At 37.6% G+C, this 20812-nt stretch overlaps 1 protein-coding gene across 6 annotated transcripts in view; it reads right to left on the reverse strand.

The window, feature by feature from the left end:
• Positions 1 to 20812, reverse strand: part of Arfip1 (ADP ribosylation factor interacting protein 1) — an 88468-nt gene that overhangs the window by 42902 nt on the left and 24754 nt on the right. For all 6 annotated transcript variants that reach the window (XM_028894293.2, XM_037206697.1, XM_028894291.2 and 3 more), the window contains one exon: positions 18916 to 19017. In XM_028894293.2, the coding sequence (XP_028750126.1) occupies positions 18916 to 19008 (93 nt within the window). In that variant the 5' untranslated portion in view covers positions 19009 to 19017. The remainder of the gene's footprint in view (positions 1 to 18915; positions 19018 to 20812) is intronic.

Below are 20812 nucleotides of genomic sequence, written 5' to 3' on the forward strand. Positions count from 1 at the left end.
CAGGAATAAGAAGAAGGATAGATAAAATAGAACATTTACTTCTAATTGAATTAAAAAAGGAGTTCTGAAGAGTAGATGTGCTTGATTTGGTGAAAGAACTAATTTAAGAATATTAATGTGACACATGTAAGGACAGCTTAAAAGAATTAGAAGCTGAAGTCAAGACCAATCATAAACTAGAGACCATTATATCTCATCTAATGCCAACCTAAAGATAGAGAAGTAGAATCCCCTCCCCCACAAAATGAAATTCAGGAATAAGTAAAATTAAAACATGATGAAAATCTGCCCCACATTCAGTATCACAGTAAGTGGGATGGATATCTGCTATATACAACTGGCATCACAGACCATTTAGAAGTTAATTTTCATGAACACAACATGACAGGCAGGAGTGATATAAGTCAGTGGTAAACCCACCGCTGATTTTCAGCAACTCTCTCTACTCTGCTACTGGAATAAAAATACTGTAGCATAGGCTAAGTGACATCTGTGACAACAACATGATTTGCAGACAGCATTTGGAATGCTTGCTGAAGAACTTTCTGAATCCTGAGATTCCTCTAGCCCTTAAATGTGCCCACTAAGTTTTTCTCGCTCAAGGCATTAGCAAGTCTCAACTCATTTTCTTAAATTTTTCCACTGTTACCAATGTGGAACTTGGCAACATATACAAAGTGTCCAAAATATAATTAATATGCTAAGTTTATCATCCTTACACTGCTGGGGAAAAGCATTTGCTCCACATCTATTTTGAGAACTGAAAACATTTCCTGAGGACAGACTTCTATGGAACTCTCTTCTCTGGTGACCAAGCATGAACTCGTGCCTTTCTCTACATTGAGATCACCTCTCGAAGAATCCTGGGACTCCATTAAGATTGAGTACTGGGTCTAAAACCTGATGACTGGCTATACCACTAATGTCCTTATTGTAACCCTAAACATTTAAAAAAATACAAGATTTAAAATTTATTTTTATTCTAGAGACAGGACTATTCCACCTCATGTTGACCTTGAACCTGCAACCCTTCTACTTCAGCCTCTGGAGTGCTGGAGCTATACCTGTGTCACTATATCTGGCTTACCATACATGATTTGTAACTAAACTCACAGGAATTGAAGCTATTCCCACCTGGGGATATTCCTGCTTTAGTATTGCTTATGATTATCCTTTTATACTCTGCTAAACCAATTTAATAACTGAAATATTAAAATTCTCATTCTCTCTCTCTCTCTCTCTCTCTCTCTCTCTCTCTCTCTCTCTCTCTGGGGCAGGGTGGGGGGAGTTCAAGAAAGGGTTTCTCTGTGAGCCCTGCCTGTCCTGGAACTCACTTTGTAGACCAGGCTGGCCTTGAACTCTCAGAGATCTGCTTGCCTCTGCCTCCCAAGTGTTGGGATTAAAGGTGTGCACCACCACCGCCTGGCTTAAATACATTTTTAAGATTTCCCCTAGATCCTAACTTCCCAAGAACAGAAAACTAAATATGCACCAATTGACTTCTGTTTTTATAGCATTTGTAGGCTGTATATAAACCTAAACTTTTCCCTTACTGTAATAGTGATTGTATGCTTTACTTTTAAGGCATCTCTGCTTAATTTTGAAACACTCTGTTCTATTTATTCAACCTTAAATCTCGTAACTTTCTAGCTAGACCAGTAACTGAGTGATTTATCACATTACATTAGGTGGAGGGAGCATGTCTGGGAACAGTTTCTTAATCCTTCAGTCTTCAACCTTGGCATTTCACCACACTAGTGTCTTCACTGGTATTATAACAAGGTGTGTCTCAAGTGATTTGTTATAATAATGCCTAAAACAAAAACATTTATCAACTTCTGTGTGAAGAATATTTATATTGTGGTAGGGTCGAGGTTATCTCTACATTATAATATGCTTTCTAGACTGAGAGATGCAGGCAGAATACCTCAGAAAGAAAACAAAACTGTTCAGCACTTTGGTTATCAGTAAAGAGTTAGTTGTGATACCAAGTGGATTTATTACTTTAAAAAATAATAGCAATAATCAGTTTGATGTAATGGCTGCAACATTTGCTCTGAGTCCAGTCAGATAAGCCTACACTGGGAACCTGGCTTAGTCACTTAATCACCATGTGATCCCAGACAGCTTCTCTAACTTGTTGAGTTTCTTTAGTATAAAATGGAGATAATTGAGGGTTAATAATGCTTACTTCACAGGCAACACACAAAGAGCACGTAGGACAATACCCTCTTGCATTAATTTATAAACAGAACTCTGTTGAATGTTTGAAGTGGGATCAATAGAAGATTATATATGTTTCATATAATTTAGGATGAGTGATTTTTACTTTAAGAATGACAAAGACAGTACAAGACACCAAAGTCATTATTGTATCTCCTTATCATCCTCACAAACATGGAATTATAAGCACTCATCCTTGACCCATCGTTAAGTAATACACTTAACAATGCCATCTTAATTATATTAGGGCATGCCTATATTTAAAACTACCATATAATTAACTTCTAATATTCACCGACTCCACATGAGACACCTACAAAGAGCTTTTAAGTCTGAGAGCCTGGAGTTTTAGAACGTTGCACACTAGACGGGTACAGTGGCACACTTGTTAAGTCCAGCTGCTTGGGAGTCAGAAATAGGGCACACTTGAGCCCAGGGGTTTGATGGCAAGAACACACCTCAAAGACAAAATAATAAATGAAAGCACACACTTAGAATATAAAATGATAATATATGCAACAGAAACTGCCTATGAATACAAAAATATAAGAAAGTCAGTCTTTAAAGGGTAGGCGTTCATTTCATACTAAAAATAAATGTATAGAGAGCAAACAAAAGAGGAAGAGGCAGATCATGAATTTCAATAAAAGTAACTTAATTCATAGGGATGGCACTGAACTATACCTTCTACATATGTTTTAGAAATCCCTTCTTTATGTTTTCCCTTTCCCATACAGTATAGGATTAAAATTTAAAGACTCAGAACTCACTTTTTTATTTATCATAATTTTCTGCTATTTTAACATCCCTATTGAATTTGACACAAGTCATCCACTTCATTTCCACAGTCTCCCTATTTTTTTCACCTTGCATAAATCATAACAACTTTTAAGAGATGTATCTTTCAGTGAAGATAAGCTCACCTTAGGAAAAATATGAGAACTTAAAAAAAAATCTAATCACTCAATCTGGACTGCCACCTTGGTTCCTAGAAACTTCAGCAGAAGGGTTTTAACAAAATTCCCTGGGTGTCAAGGGATAGAAAAGCACAAAGAAGGACTGAAGTATCTCTGAGACACAGGTTGATCATTCCTAATCCAAATTCCCCAAATACGAAATGTCTTCAAAAACCATAAACTTCTTTAGTACCAACAAGCTAAATGTTCCGACCGGTGCATGGAAATCTCACACAAAATGGCCTTCAGGTTATATGCATAAGGAATACAGGAAACATAAATGAATGCTATGAGGAGACTAGATCCTCAAGACTGTGTGTGTGTGTGTGTGTGTGTGTGTGTGTGTGTGTGTGTGTGCGTGCGTGCGCGAGCACAGGCAAATATTTCCAAATCTAAATCTCTGGGCATGTCTTCCAAGGAGTCCCCAGATTTGTTAATTGAGGTGTGAAGACTCACAGGTAATGCTGGTGGCATCATTCTGTGGGTTAGGGTCTCGAAAGAGAAAGAAAGAAAGAGAGAAAGAAAAAGAAAGAAAGAGAGAGAGAGAGAGAGAGAGAGAGAGAGAGAGAGAGAGAGAGAGAGAAAGAAAGAAAGAAAGAAAGAAAGAAAGAAAGAAAGAAAGAAAGAAAGAAAGAAAAAAAAAATGAGCTGAGCCCCAGCATCCACCACTCTCTGCAAGGTGACCAGCTGCCTCAAGATTCTGCTGCCATGACTTCTCTGTACTGACCGACTGTACCCTAAACTGTGAGCCCAATAGACACTTCCTTCCTAGAACAAGTACCTAACATGAGTGGTATACAAAGTGTATACGCAGGCATACTGGGGCAGCTGAACTCACCTGAAAGAACATTAGCCACATGAATCATTTTCTTATAAAAGAACACTGTGTAAATTCTCACAAAGAAATAGTAGAGTGCTGGGTATAAGGTGAAGTAGTAGGGACTACATAGATATGATAGATATCTCTGATTATATACACTTTTAAATGACAGAAACTGCCATCTACCTTATTACCAATGGCCTCCAGCCTGACAATGTCAGTACTTCATGGTGGCCAGGGTTCCTTGACTCAACAAGCAACAATCCTTCAAGAAACAAAGCTCTTGTCAATATATGGAAAAAGTGCAGCATCTGAACTGAAGCGGTACAAAATTCTGAAAAGGGACTAGTAGCTTGATGGTACAAAACAACTGGGGATGTAAGAGAGGAATGGATAACTTGTGAGATAATACTCAAAAGTCAGAGTGTGTCAACTTGTCTATTGTGAGGGGGCATTATATTTCCTAAAGTAATACAATATAGGCTCACGGTGTACAAAATTTTCAAATGTGTCTTTTGCACATAATTTTTTTGTGCTTAGTTATAAGATATTGCATAGCTTAGTAACTTGTTGAATGTATGTGACTGTATTTATTTCTATTTTTACAAAGTCTATTTCAGAAATAATTAGTCCATTAATAACCAACACTAAATCCACACTTTACATTTTTATGTTGCTGACATTCAATTCAAAACTTAAAATGGCTTAAGTCTCAACTCTACTGAAACAATAGGTCAATACTGAAGTACTTAATACACTTAAAAATAATTTTCAATTAGCCTATAAGCAAATATGATACTTTAACAAAAACTTCAAATAAGGTTCCTATGTATTTTTAGTACATTTTAAATAATACAAAATCAGACTATTTAGATTTCACAAAGCTGTGAAGGAGTGTTCATTTTAAGCCATGGGAACTTGCCTCCATTTTGCATATTTTAATACTGGTTAGAAAATGAAAGAATGCAAATTTTTAAAAGTTTTTTTTTTTTTTTTTTTTTTTTTTTGGTGTGTGTGTGTGTCTATCTATCTGTGTGAGTGGCTGTGTGTGTGTCAGGATGCCTGTGGAAGGTAGAGACACCTAGGAGCTCTTAGAGCTGGAGTTACAGGTATCTGTGAGCTGCTGACAAGGGTGCTGGAATCCCAACTTCAGTCCTCACATAGAGCAGCCAGAGCTGAGCCCTTTCTTCAATCTCAAAATGAAATTTAAAACCTAAACCCCAATTTGAAACTTGGCATAACTAGCTATTTTTGAACAACAGTGTGAAACAAGCATATCTAAGAACACAAAGTATTCGACAAATGTTTTAAAATCGACACCCTTGATGATGTGCATGATACTGGAACACGTGAGGAGAACTGCAGCAGAATTACTTGTCCCTTATTCTGCTAGAAGAAAAATATTAATGAGGGACTATTTCTCAACCAACATAGTGCATCCTTCAAGTATTTTATGAACCACAGCAGCTCCTTCTCTTGTTTCCTTACACTATATTCTGATTTCCAATTGTCTATCTTTAAACAGTCTGGTGTTCATCAACGGTTCTACTTTCTCTACCAGAGCCTAGGTCTTACCTCTCTTGTCTTGGTGACTATTCTTGTGTTCCTTGTCTCTTGTCCTGTCAGCCCTGCAATGGAATCTTTACACTGTAGTGAGAAACAACTTTCTTTGCCCTTCTCCCCCAACCCCCCCTCTTTTTTCACAGGTCTGACTATGCATCCATAGAGTGACCTCGAACTTGCTAAGAAGCCCAGGCTCACTTCCCACTCACGATCCTTCTGCCTCTTCCTCCCAGTATTGGGATCTAAGGTGTGTACCACCATGTTCAGCTCAGACACAACTTTCTAAAATGTGAATGTGGTTGAGATAACCCATTTTTATACTTTTTTGTGGCTCTGCACTGCCTTTTTCATAAGTTAGTTTTTTAACATGGGTATAAGATTTTGCAGGGACTACAGTCCACATTATCTATCTGTGTCATTTCTCATACACTTTATGCACCCCCCCTCCCCCAGCACACACATATTCTCTACTTTGGCCACCTTCTTCAGACTCTTTACCGGTGCTTCTGAAGGGAATATTCCTCAGCCTTCTTCATCTGTCTATCTTATCTTTCAGCTCTCGGTTTGATCAGCAATTTCTCGGGCAATATTTCCTCTAACCATATATAAGCATGTTTTATTTGACCAAGTCTATCATTTTTTTCCCACACATTATTAAAAAAAAAATCAACAAAGACTACATATCCACAAAAGCAAACAACAGCCCAAGCAGCACAATTAAGGGCGCGTGATGTAGTCAATCTGAAAGTATAATACCTCTCTCCCACCGCTCTCACAAAAGTAAGCATTCATTCATAAAAAAATATTTACAAAATACCTCTATTACACACCTAGCATTTTTTGAATAAAGATTCTTACCCCTCACTGCAATTACAACCAAATCACATGGGTTTCTGGAATAGCTATGTAATGCTAGTTACTCCATCTGGACATCCAGGATTCTCTGCCTGTTGTAAAATAAAGCAGCGAGAGCCAAAAGTCTCTAAGAAGTTCGTACTGAACTAGTATTCTGTAATTTAAGTTCTGAAGACCCTAGATTATACCCTCTAAATTTAAATGGAAAATTTGATAGTTTAGTATATGTATATAATTTTCTAAGGACTTCAGAGATGGGAAACTTCTGAACTATATGTTTTTGCTTGGGACATTCCACAGGAAAAGTTCCATTTCAGATTTATCTAACAAGGAAATTTCCCTAATCTGACAGTTACAGCTGAATTGACAAGAAGTTTCAACTGTGTATAACTCATGTTTGCTTCTCTTTAATTCAAGGTACAACTTGCAAATGTCTAGTCATTATTTAACAAACATGATAATAATATGCATCACATTTCATTTTTGCTTTCTATTTTGTTTTCTGTTGTTTTGAAACAGTCCTATATTTTCCATCCTGGCCTTGAATTTATTGTGTAGCAGAGAATGACCCTGACCCTACGACCTCCACCCCCTAAACTGAGATTATCAGTTTTATACCTCTTCACTGTTTAGTAGGTTTTTTTTTTAACAGCATCCATTGTAAATAATACACAGCTCAGAAGTTGAAAAGTAACCTGACTTCTGTGAAGATTAAACTTTAAAGAACAAAAAACTATTTTACTTTGAAAAAACATAGTATCTTTACTGAGGGATGGAGGAAGCACCTGAGATACACAGTCACTGTCACCCTCTCTAGAGCCAAGGACTACAGTGCTGGGAAAGGAGTTTCTAATGTTGGCATTTCCATTATAATCTCTACAGACATGTGAATGTGGAGGACTGTCTACAAGGCAGGCTAGAGAAGTCAGATTAAAAACACAAACATCTGCAGTGAGAAACAAAAACATCAACTTGGATAGCTTTTACAGTTTCATTGCTTGTGCCACAGTGACACCTGCTGGCCAAACAAATCACTGCAACTCAGGAAGTTGGAGTTCAGGGGACTACCCTTTTCAAGTAACATAGCTACTATGTAAAAGGTGCTACAAAGTTTTAAATGAACAAACACGAGGGAAGAAGTATGCATGTATTTCTGAAATCTCCTTTTAGGAATCCAGACACATGAGACTGTTTTAATATTCCATAAACATCTATAGTCTAATACCAGTCAATACATTTGACACTTCGTCCTCTATAAAATTTCATCTTTGTTAAAAGATTCAAGGTTAAACCCAACTTCCTTTTCATTAACTAGGAAAATGAAATGAGAAAGTGACTAATGTTTAGGTTAACATATACCTAATGGATCTTGAGCATAAAGACGGAAATTAAAGAGTTCCTAGAATTCAATGAAAATGAAAGTACAACATACCCAAACTTATGGGACACTATGAAAGCAGTGCTAAGAGGAAAATTCATAGCTCTAAATGCACACATAAAGAAGATGGAGCAATCCCATACCAATGAATTAACAGCACAACTGAAAGCTCTAGAACAAAAAGAAACAAACTCACCCAGGAGAAATAGACGCCAGGAAATAATCAAATTGAGGGCTGAAATCAACGAAATAGAAAACAAGAGAACAATACAAAAAAATCAATGCAACAAAGAGTTGGTTCTTTGAAAAAACAAGATAGACAAATCACTAGCCAAATTAACCAAAAGGCAAAGAGAGAGCACCCAAATTCACAAAATCAGAAATGAAAAGGGAGACATAACAACAGACAATGAGGAAATCCAGAGAATCATCAGATCATACTTCAAAAACCTGTACTCCACAAAAATGGAAAACCAGGAAGAAATGGACAATTTTCTGGATAAATACCAAATACCAAAATTAAATCAAGACCAGATAAACCATTTAAATAGACCAATAACCCCTAAAGAAATAGAAACAGTCATCAAAAGTCTCCCAACTAAAAAAAGCCCAGGACCAGATGGTTTCAGTGCAGAATTCTACCAGACATTCAAAGAAGAACTAATACCAATCCTCTTCAAAGTGTTCCACACAATAGAAACAGAAGGAACACTACCAAGCTCTTTTTATGAGGCTACAATTACCGATACCCAAACCACACAAAGATGCAACAAAGAAAGAGAACTACAGACCAATCTCCCTCATGAACATTGATGCAAAAATACTCAACAAAATATTGGCAAACCGAATCCAAGAATACATCAAAACAATCATCCATCACGACCAAGTAGGATTCATCCCAGGGATGCAAGGATGGTTCAACATACGGAAATCAGTCAATGTAATACACCATATAAACAAACTGAAAGAAAAAAACCACATGATCATCTCCCTAGATGCTGAAAAAGCCTTTGACAAAATCCAACACCCCTTCATGATAAAGGTCTTAGAAAGAATAGGAATACAAGGAACATTTCTAAACATAATAAAAGCAATTTATAGCAAGCCAACAGCAAACATCAAATTAAACGGAGAGAAACTCAAAGCGATACCACTAAATTCAGGAACAAGACAAGGCTGTCCACTCTCCCCATATTTATTCAATATAGTACTAGAAGTTCTAGCTAGAGCAATAAGACAACAAAAGGAAATCAAAGGGATACAAATTGGCAAGGAAGAAGTCAAACTTTCACTATTTGCAGATGATATGATAGTATACATAAGTGACCCCAAGAACTCTACCAGGGAACTCCTACAGCTGATAAACTCCTTCAGTAAAGTGGCAGGATACAAGATCAACTCAAAAAAATCAATAGCCCTCCTATACACAAATGATAAAAGGGCTGAGAAAGAAGTCAGAGAAACATCACCCTTTACAATAGCCACAAATAATATAAAATACCTTGGGATAACACTAACTAAACAAGTGAGAGACTTTTTTGATAAGAACTTTAAAACTCTAAAGAAAGAAATTGAAGAAGATATCAGAAAATGGAAGAATCTCCCATGCTCATGGATAGGTAGGATTAACATAGTAAAAATGGCAATCTTACCAAAAGCAATCTACAGATTCAATGCAATCCCCATCAAAATCCCAACACAATTCTTCACAGACTTGGAAAGAAAAATACTCAACTTTATATGGAAAAACAAAAGACCCAGGATAGCTAAAAGAATCCTATATGCTAAAGCAACCTTTGGAGGCATCACCATCCCTGACCTCAAACTCTACTATAGAGCTATAGTAATAAAAACAGCTTGGTACTGGTATAAAAACCGACATATGGACCAATGGAATCGAATTGAAGACCCTGACATTAATCCATGCACATATGAACACCTGGTTTTTGACAAAGGAGCCAAAACTATACAATGGAACAAAGAAAGTATCTTCAACAAATGGTGCTGGCATAACTGGATGTCAATATGTAAAAGATTACAAATAGATCCATATCTGTCACCATGCACAAAACTCAAGTCCAAGTGGATCAAAGACCTAAACATAAATCCAGTTACACTAAACTTAATAGAAAAGAAAATAGGAAGCACTCTTGAACGCATTGGCACCGGAGACCATTTCCTAAATAAAACACCGACAGCACAGACCCTGAGCACAACCATTAATAAATGGGACCTCTCAAAACTGAGAAGCTTTTGCAGGGCAAAAGACACAGTCAATAAGACAAAAAGACAGCCAACAGATTGGGAAAAGATCTTCACCAACCCCACATCTGACAGAGGATTGATCTCCACAATATATAAAGAACTCAAGAAACTAGACATCAAAGCACTGAACAGTCCAATTAAAAAATGGGCTAAAGAGCTAAACAGAGAATTCACAAAACAAGAACTACAAATGGCTGAAAGACATTTAAAGAAATGCTCAACATCCTTAATCATCAGAGAAATGCAAATCAAAACGACTCTGAGATACCACCTTACACCTGTTAGAATGGCTAAGATCAAAAACACCAATGACAACCAATGTTGGAGAGGATGTGGAGCAAAGGGAACACTCCTCCACTGTTGGTGGGAATGTAAACTTGTACAACCACTGTGGAAATCAGTATGGCGGTTTCTCAGAAAATTAGGAATCGAACTACCTCAAGACCCAGCCATCCCACTCTTGGGCATATACCCAAAGAATGCTGATTCATACCATAAAGATACATGCTCAGCTATGTTCATAGCAGCACTATTTGTAATAGCCAGAACCTGGAAACAACCTAGATGCCCATCAACGGAAGAATGGATGGAAAAAATGTGGTACATATACACAATGGAGTACTACTCAGCAGAGAAAAACAATGAAAGCATGAAATTTGCAGGCAAATGGATGGAACTAGAAAAAATCATCCTGAGTGAGGTAACCCAAACCCAGAAAGACAGTTATGGTATGTACTCACTCATTGGTGGATTCTAGATATAAAATGAACAATCAGACCACAACCCATAGAACCATAGAGGCTATATATATAGCATGGAGGTCCCTAGGACGACTGTGGCATATAATAAATTTCAGTTTTACTCAATTATTGAAAAAAAATAGCCAAATGAATGGAAACACATGAACTATGAACCAAAGGCTGAGGGGCTCCCAGCTGGATCAGGCCCTCTGAATAGGTGAGACAGTTGATTGGCTTGATCAGTTTGGGAGGCATCTAGGCAGTGGGACCAAGTCCTGTGCTCATTCCATGAGTTGGCTGTTTGAAACCAGGAACTTATGCAGGGACACTTGGCTTAGTCTGGGAAGAAGGGACTGGACCTCCCTGGACTGAGTCTACCAAGTTGATCACAATCCTCGGGGGAGGACGTGTCCTGGAGGAGGTGGGAATGGAGGGTGGGCTGGGGGTAAGGGGAGGGCGTGGGAGGGGGGAGAATAGGGGAACCCATGGCTGATATGTAGAACTGAATGGTATTGTAAAATAAAAAAATATATATCACAAAATAAAAAAAAATTAAAAAATAAAATAAAATAAAATAAAATTTCATCTTTGTTAAAAGATTCAAGGTTAAACCCAACTTCCTGTTCATTAACTAGGAAAATGAAATGAGAAAGTGACTAATATTTAGGTTAACATATACCTAATGGATCTTGAGCATAAATATATTGGCATACAGTCAAAAGATGCTTTTGAACTATTGTTTCCACTCTTGAAGAAAAGCACACAACTAAGATTAACTTTAATTAAAGGATACCAAATATGTAAGAGACCCATTGTCTTAGGGTTTCTATTGCTGTGAAGAGACACCATGACACCTTATAAGTGGCAACTCTTATAAGGAAAACATTTAATTGAGGGGGCTCACTTAGAGCTTCAGAGGTTCAGCCCATTATCATCATGGGAACATGGCAGCGTGTGGTGCTGGAGCAATAGCTGAGTGTCCTACATCTTGCAGGCAACAGGAAGTCAACTGAGACACTGAGAGGGATACTAACCATAAGAAACCTCAAAGTCTGCTCCCACAGTGACACACTTCCTCCAACAAGGGCACACCCACTCCAACAAAGCCACACCTCCTGATAGTGCCACTCCCTGTGAGATTATGTGGCCAATTACATTCAAACTACCATATACACGACACACACATTTTCACTAAGAGCAGGTACAAACAGAAACAAGCATTATGGTGTTGAATTTCTTGATGGGATGAGGTAGGATGCACTGGTTTAATTATATTATTGCTTCTCTGGGGGCATCACCACTAATAAAAGTCCACACCGAATATGGAGAGGTCTCCAAGACAAACACCTTTTCCCTTTCACTGCCTTCTAAGATGAAGTGAAACAACACCGTAGGACAATCCCCAGAAAGGAGAATCTGATAGTAACGAAGAGTCAACTTTCAAATCAGCGAGTTGTTTGCTTTGCGTGCATAAGGAACGTACTTCATCAGCACTACTCAACGGCAAGAGTTAATGTACAAAGTAACCCTGAAGAAGATTCTCACTGGAGCAATGAGCTGCCAGATATCCAGGTTGGAACTGGTAGTTTTACCCACCTTCTGTATTACAATGAGATAATATGGTGCTGTTTCAAGGACAGACCAAGAAATAAAGCAGAGTTCAAAACCAGAGCCACATAAATGACCTAGATTTATATTAATAGCAAAAGCCCATAGAAGAGTTCCCTGTCTATATAAAATTTTATAATACTTTTTATTTAATATATATTCTATTTAGTATATACTTAGTATATTTAAAATGTATTTAGTATATATTTGAAAGTATAAAGTCTCACATAAGAACAAATTTATTAATATATAATTTACAAAACTGTAAATAATAAAAATGTAAAGTATCCATGAGTAATAATGTACTGTGAAATAACTACAACCTAGCTAATTAACATATTAACATATTTATCACCTTAGTTGCCTGTGTGAGCACGTGTGTGTGTGTGTGTGTGTGTGTGTGTGTTGAAGTGCCCTAGATCTTAGCAAATTTCAAGTATGTAATACACTATTAACTGTGTTATGCATTGTGTCTTCAGAACATACTCAAAATCGAAAGCTAACTGCCACCTTGACCAGCACCTGCCCATCCTCCCCATCCACCCTCCTATTCTTTTTCTATGTTTGGATCTGGCTTAACTTACTTAGCAGAGATATCTTCCAAGTTAACCCATGCTATCACAAAGTGCAAGACTCACATTCCTTCATTCTCATATTCATATTCATATTCATATTCTCCCTCACCATTTCTCTCTCTTTTGTTTGAAACAGAGATTCACATTGCAGCTTAGACTGGCCTAGGACTATGAGTCTCAATCATCAGTCCTCTGTTTTTCATATTTTAACGATGATATTCCTTTGTGTGTATATACATGTGTGCTTGTGCACAAAGCTATCTGTATTTTCTGCCCCTGTTCAACCATAACAGATACCTAGGTTATCTCTGTATCCTGGCTACTGAGAACAACACTAAACAACTGTAATTTTATTTCTTTTGATTATACACCCAGAAATGGGATTGTCTCTTTTCTACTTCTACTATCCTAGAACTGTTCTGTTTTTAATTTTTCAACGAATCTCTATACTGTTTCTTTTTATTTTATTATATTATTATATTATTATTATTATTATTATTATTATTATTATTATAATAGCTGTTTACATTTCCACTATGGTGGTTCGAATGAGAATGGCTTGGGAAGGATTAGGAGGTGTGGCCTTCTGGGAGAGGTGTTTAACTGGGAGCAGGCTTTGAGATTTCAAAAATGCCACACTGTTCCCAGTTAGCTCTTTCTGTCTCCTACTTAATGGATAAGGATATAAGCTCTCAGCTACTGCTCCAGCACCATGTCTGTCTGCCTGCTGCCATGCTCCCTTCCATGATGATTATGGATTCACCCTCTGAAGGCCAAAAAACTCTTCTATAAGTTGCGTTGGTTTAGGTATCTTAGCATGCAATAAAAATGTAATTAAAACATCCACCTATTATGTTTAAGAGTTATCCACAATATCCCCAATATTTGTTTCATATTTATGTACTGTCTTTAAAAGTGAAAGAGAGACAGAGAATGACACACATGGAGAAAGAAAGACAGAGACAGACAGAGGATGAGAATGAAAACGAGTAACCGCTAGGCAAGTGCTCTAATACCGAAAGTACCCCCATTTTTTTTTGCCTTCTGATAAAAGCTACTCTAATAAGTATGAGATGGTAATTCACCGTGGTTCTAACTTGCAGTTTCCTGGTGGTCAGTGATGTTGACCTACATTTTATCTTTGTCGACTGGCAGGCACTCTTTTTGGGAAACGGTGACAGTTGTATTTCAGCAGTAGAGTACTTGCCTAGCATACTTTAGGCTCTGGGTTTCACCCTTGGCACAGGAAATAAGGAAGAGGGGGCAGAGAAAGACAGAAAACAAAGTTTACTCAGGTGCTTTGCTCATTTTTTAATTGTGTTGTCTGCTACTGACACTTGGACATTAGCTGCATTGAATATATGGCTTGTAAGTATTTTTTCCCATTCTGTAGTTTTCTTTTCATTCTGTTTATTGGCTCTTTTGCTATGCAGAAATTTGACTTTGCTAGAGTTGTTAATTTTTGCTTTCAACGTTATACCAAAGAACTCACGGCTAAAACTTTCTTTATGCTTCCTTCTAGAGATTATATAGTGTCCAGCAGAAAGTCTTTAATCCATCATGAGCTAATTTCTATGTAAGATAAAGATTCCATTTCCTTGCTCATTTTGTGTCTTGTTTTAGACAGTCTGATGCTATAGTCCAGGCTGACTTTCAACTTCAGTAACCTTCCTAGCCCAGTCTTCCAAATACCAAGATGACAGGTATGGACTTCCACAACCAGCCTCGTTTTCCACGGACAGAAAACAAGGCCTTTTAGCAGATGGTGCTGGAGTAATTGTATAATATTAATTTAGAAGGGGAGGAACAAACTGTGGCTTCTATTTCAGATCACATTCAAAGTTAAAGTTAATTCAAGATAAACCACACACCTAAGCATGAGAAGCAAAATACAGCTTATAAAAGAAAGTTTGTTCATGATACTAGATTTCTTAAATGGGATAGCAAGGGAAAGACTGATAAATGTGACTCATTAAAATTATCAATTTCTGGCAAAAGGGGGTATAGTACAACTGTTAAGACTGAACGGGACAACTACAAGGGCCTTAGTCGGCAACCTTGCTCACTAAAAGATACCACTAGGGTGAATATGACCAAAATACATTATATTTACATATGAAATTGTCCAATGAAAGCCTGTTTTGTAAAAGTAATATATAACATGTTTATATTTATAGAGTACAAAAGCCTGTGGTGGAAGGAAGCTACTATCTACCTATGTAGTAGGTACATCCAAACAGGGAACTTACACCCAGAATATAAATTTCTACAAATCACTGAGAAAAAAGTTCACACCTAATTAACTAGAAAAGTCACTTCACAAAAGACAACATCCAAATGGTGAGTCCAGCGGCTCAACAGCATTAGTCATCAGAGAACTGCACACTAGGTTATCACTATACTCTGTAAGAATGGCTCACGTGGAATTATCCACCAAATACCAAGAGCTAGCGCAGATGCTGACAACTAGAACGGTCATTCATTGCTAGTGGAGCTGTCGACTGGCTCAGCGGCTTGTCACACATCTGTGGACTCATGACCTGTACAGGAGTGGGAAAGGCAGCTTTATTCATAATGGACCAGGACTGGACACATCCTAGCTTTCCACCAACCAAATTACAAATAGAAAATTATTATAATGCAATTAAAAGAACAAAAGACTGCTATAAGCAACAATACAAATGAGTTTCACAGATGTTGAGTGGAAGTGAGTTCACAAACTCTAAACTGATAATCCACTGATAATAAAAAAAAAAGGACAGTGAAAAGCAGTCCATGTTTGGCATGCTTACATATCTTACATTTGGGAGACTGAGGCAGGGGGGTCACAAGTTTGAAGCCAGCCTAGGATACATAAGAAGACCCTGTCTCTAAACAACAAACTAAATGAAGAAATAACTAAATAGAACAATCTAGACATATTTACATTAGTGGTAGTCACCCTGAAAAGGAGAAGGCATACTGCCTAGCAACAGGCAATGAGGACATGGTCTGAGTTCTGGATACTCTGAATCTTTATTCAGTGGTGGTTTCATAGAGCTTCACATTTCACACTGGTGCTTTTTTCCCTGTGTATATGCCATACACAGGAATTTTAAGAAAAAGAATAGGCTAAAGGTGGTGACTTTTCCAACAATGAACCTAACTTCAATTGTTTTTTCCCTCGAGACAGGGTTTCTCTGTGTAGCCCTGGCTGTCCTGGAACTCACTCTGTAGATCAGGCTGGTGTTGAACTCACAGAGATCCACCTGCCTCTGCCTCCCAAGTGCTGGGATTAAAGTCGTATGCCATCACCACCCAGCTCTAACTTTTTGCACTGGGGATGAATTCAAAGCACACACTCCATCACTGAGGTAATCCTAACACACGTTGTATATGGTGCATTTTCACTGCTTACAGGTCTTCAGCTCTCACTAGATATTTCTGCTGTCTGTTTGTTTGTGTTGAGACAGAATCTTACTCTGTAGCCCTGGCTAGCCTATAACTTACTGTGTCGATAAGCTAGCCTAGAACTCGCAGCAATCCTCCTGCACCTCTTCCCAAGTCCACCTTCAGATAGTCTTTTAGGATGTCAATTCTCTGGTGGTAGGTATTTTTTTCATTACTATAGTCCCAGTGTCTTGTGTGGCACATAGCAGTTACTTAATAAATATTCACAGAATAAATGTGCTAAAGTAGTTATCAAAATTTAGAAGAAAAATGATTAAAATTTTGTTACAATGAATATTTGAGCTAATAGATATTTTTTAAGTAATTGGTAGCAGTAACTTGAGTTTCCTTATTGTGTAGTTTTATCTTGGAGGTAAATGATTTCATTGTATGCTCAGAATTTGATTCTTCCTTCAACTACTCTATTTTTGGACTATACATGCCCAGAAGTCCAATTAAAGTACTTGAAAGTGAAATAAATAACTAGTGTAAATGTGGTCTGTCCCTGGTGAAATGTATGCTGCCAAGGTAGTAGTAGTCTTCAAAGTGAGGCTTCTGAAAGACATGAATGGCTTTTCTCATGGGACTGGGTTCATTCTCTCAAAAACAGGCTGTTCTGTGTATTCCTATTCACCTCTCACAGATAGATGCCCTTTCTCCATGTGATACCAGGTTACAGCATGACACAGCCACCTGATCTTGAACTTGCCTGCCTCTAGAACTGTCAATTTACACAAACCTCTTTTCTTTATAGTCATCCTCAAGTCCTCTGTCCTGGCAACAGAAAACACTAAGATGAATCTCAGGCTTGACAACTATCACAGAGCGCTATCTAAAATAGAAGTTCCCAACCAGAAGGGAGTTTCTCCCCAGCCTCACAGACACAGCCATATATGAAGCTCATCTGCTCATTAGAAAAGAAAGGCACCACGAGCAGGTAGCAGGGAAAGGTCAAGGCTGTGCTAACCCATTACAAAGCATAGGCCCCAAAACAGAGAATTAGTTGACACAGCTAAAATATCACACAAAGATTTCATTCTTAAATGGAAAGCTGAAGCCTGTCTGAGCTATAAAATAATTTCAGAACTTTTCAACCACTAGTTTTTCAATCACGCACACGCACAGGCACACACATACACACACTCACACAGAGCTGGGCATGCTGGTGTGTACATTTAATCCCAGAACTCAGGAGGCAGAAGCGAGCATATCTCTCTGAGTTCAAGACCAGCTTGGTCTACATAGTGAGTTTCAGGCCAGCCAGAGATACATAGTGAGACCCTGTCTAAAAAAACAAAGAACAAATCTAAAAAACACAACAGCCTTTTCAAGACCACAGAAACCATATTTTTAAAGTTGTATACTCTTATCAAATGTCATTAGAAGAATGTTTAATCCCCAAAATAACAAGTATCACTTTCATTTCTGCCCTTATAAGGTACATTACTCATCTCACCTATTAATATCCTAAAGAGAGTAAATATTTTTATTATAGAAACAGCAACACTCTCAAGGTTACACTGTTAGAAATGACAAAGCTGAAATTTGAACTCAGATTATTTCCAATCTCATATTCCTTTAAAATCATTAAACTGAATTCCAAATTTGGAGGCAGAGCAAAATCAAATACCCTAGGCTACAGTTGTAACTCAGTGGTAGAGTGTATGCTAAGCTTCACAAGGTCCCAGGTCCAGTCTCAGCACACACCCATATGAAAAAATGCACCTTAGATTTCAGTTTCTTTCTGAATCAATTATGCCATTTTCAGGATGTTAACTATTTTGGTGGTTTGAATGAGACATGCATAGGTTCATGTATTTGAACACTTGGTCCCCAGCTGATGGCGCTGTTTGGGGAGTCAGAGCCTCGATGGAGGAAGTATGCCATTGGGGATAGGCTTTGAGAGTTCATAGCCTCACTACATTTCCTGTCCTCAATTTATGCTTCCTGTGTGTGGACAGAAATCTGATCAGCCAGCTTCCTGCTCCTATCTCTATGCCATGACTTCCCACCTACTATGGACTCTCTTTCTGGAACCAGAGCCAAAACAGCCCCTCTTCCATAAGCCACTTTTGGTTATGGTATTTTATCACAGCAACCAAAAAGTAACTAAAACAACAGCAAAATCAAGAACAGCTACTTAGGAATTATGTACTTTTTAAAAAAGCATTAGATGATATGAAATTTTAAAAGGACATATTAATATTCATAAATAATATTTAAAAGGATAAAATACTACTCTAGTATTTTTCCTTATGAAAAGTAAAAAAGCTACGTAAAATTTTATGCCAAAATTGTAAGATATACTGTCATTCTGGTTAATGGCATGAAAGTTTAGTTAATAGTTTTGTTGCCTATTACTAAGCTAAATAGCAAAGCTTATGGCCCTGAAGCCTTGGCAAATCAATGTCGCAGCCTATCCAGTATTCCTTATAACAACCTCAGATTATTGGCAAAAACTTGTCATGATTCTTTGCATTAATAGAAAGTAAAGTGCTCTTACCCTGTGATAGCCATGTTCATGGGAGTCATCAACTTCTCCATTACTAGTTACCGGAATTTCCGCTGCAGAGTTTTTGGGAGACTCTTGAGCCATGTCAGACTCCTAAATTAAAAAAAAAAAAATTAAAGAGAAGAGAAAAAGCCATATAAATACCAAACTATAAGAGGTACATTTTAAAGACTGTATTCACATACATTTACTACCTAGCAGACTAATATTTTTATAACTCGATAAATTTATATATATATATACATATATATATATGTTTTGCATGTTTTATGCATGTGTGTATAAATAGTCAACATGATGACAATATAAAAAAAAAAAAAAACACACCTGGCTGCTTTTATTGCATTCAATCTAAATTCCCTGATTTAAAGAAAAGTTACATATGACAAGTACTGGGGGCATCATCCTTGCCTCTTAGAATTATGATACACTACCTCTCATAATGGAAGAAATACGACAGAAGCCATGCTTGGTGTGTAACTTACACACACACAGTCTACCTGTCCTATTTAATGGGCTTCAAAGTGAGCTTCTGTCTACAGGAAAAGGCTGTTTGTTTGTTTGGTTTGGTTTTCGAGACAAGGTTTCTCTGTATAACAGCCCAGGCTGTCCTGAAACTCTCTGTAGACCAGGCTGGCCTCAAAGTCACAGAAATCCTCCTGCTTCTGCCTCCCAAGTGCTGGGATTACCGGTGTGTACCACCATACTCGGCCTCAAAAAGTTTTTTTAATATAACAAAAAGTTTTAAATATGTGCACCAGGAGAACTGAAGTTTTATCCACTAGCTTTATAATTCTAAAAGCAAAGTAACAGTGAAAATAGACTCCTTAGTTTTATAACTATATGAAGTATACTTGTTCAGATTAAATTATAAGAGAACATCAATTATTTCTGTTAAAACATTTCTATTTCAGTAATGATTTTAACTTTTCTGACAAATTAATGTGAGAATTTCATACAAAGAATCTTCAAATTACTTTCTCCAACTCTAAATTTTTAAAACCTCCAAAGCAAACAAAGTTTATTCAACTTGCCATAGAGAACCAGTGACCTTTCCTTCTCCATTTTTAGTCACTGATGTCTTTAGAAGTGCTACATACGCCTTAAATGAACAATGATAGCTACTAAGATAATGGCACTGGAATAGGTACTTGTCAGAGGTGGAATAAGTAGCTCCCAATGTAAATGTGTTTCAATGCTAACACCTGAATCTAGCTACTGTCCAAACTGCACTGCATGTGTGTTTAATCTACAGACTTGAATCAAAAAAATGCAATTAAGAAATGATCAGCAAGACTCTAGGTTTGATAACACTGAAAAAAAAATTCACTGAGCATCCTCTGAAAGAATTGTTTTGTTTTTTTGTTTTGTTTTGTTTTTAAGAGATTAAAAACAAAACAAAACAAAACCTACTGGGTTCTCACTGCAAGGGTCCCATTCTCTAGGACATCACCAACCTAAAAGAGCTCCATTTCCTATTCTCAGTTGTCCAGGTGGGTGGAGGAAGCCTGACCCAACTTGAATGTGGGACTCCATGAAAACAGTCTTAAGGGGCTAGCTGCCTCTTTCCACCTACAACCAGCTCATCATTTCTCTCATCTTTCACCAAGGAGAGTGATTTCTCCCAAATATCTGCTCTCCTACTTCCCCATAAGTGCACAGTAGCACCCATCAACTACAGTGGACCAGTGCAGAGTACAGACATCCTCGAGCAATAACCAATCCAAAGACATAATGTGGAATGACCCAACATCAGACTCTAAGGTTGTCGGGTCCCTTTACACAGCAGAAAAAGGATTCCTCTGTCCTCTGGTGATCAAATGGCCTTCATGGCAACTCAACACTCACAGGTGCCACCCAAAGGGCTAAACTTCCTGCTGTCTCCCAA

The sequence above is a fragment of the Peromyscus leucopus genome, chromosome 6 (assembly GCF_004664715.2).
Source record: "Peromyscus leucopus breed LL Stock chromosome 6, UCI_PerLeu_2.1, whole genome shotgun sequence".
Classification (NCBI taxonomy): Eukaryota; Metazoa; Chordata; class Mammalia; order Rodentia; family Cricetidae; genus Peromyscus; species Peromyscus leucopus.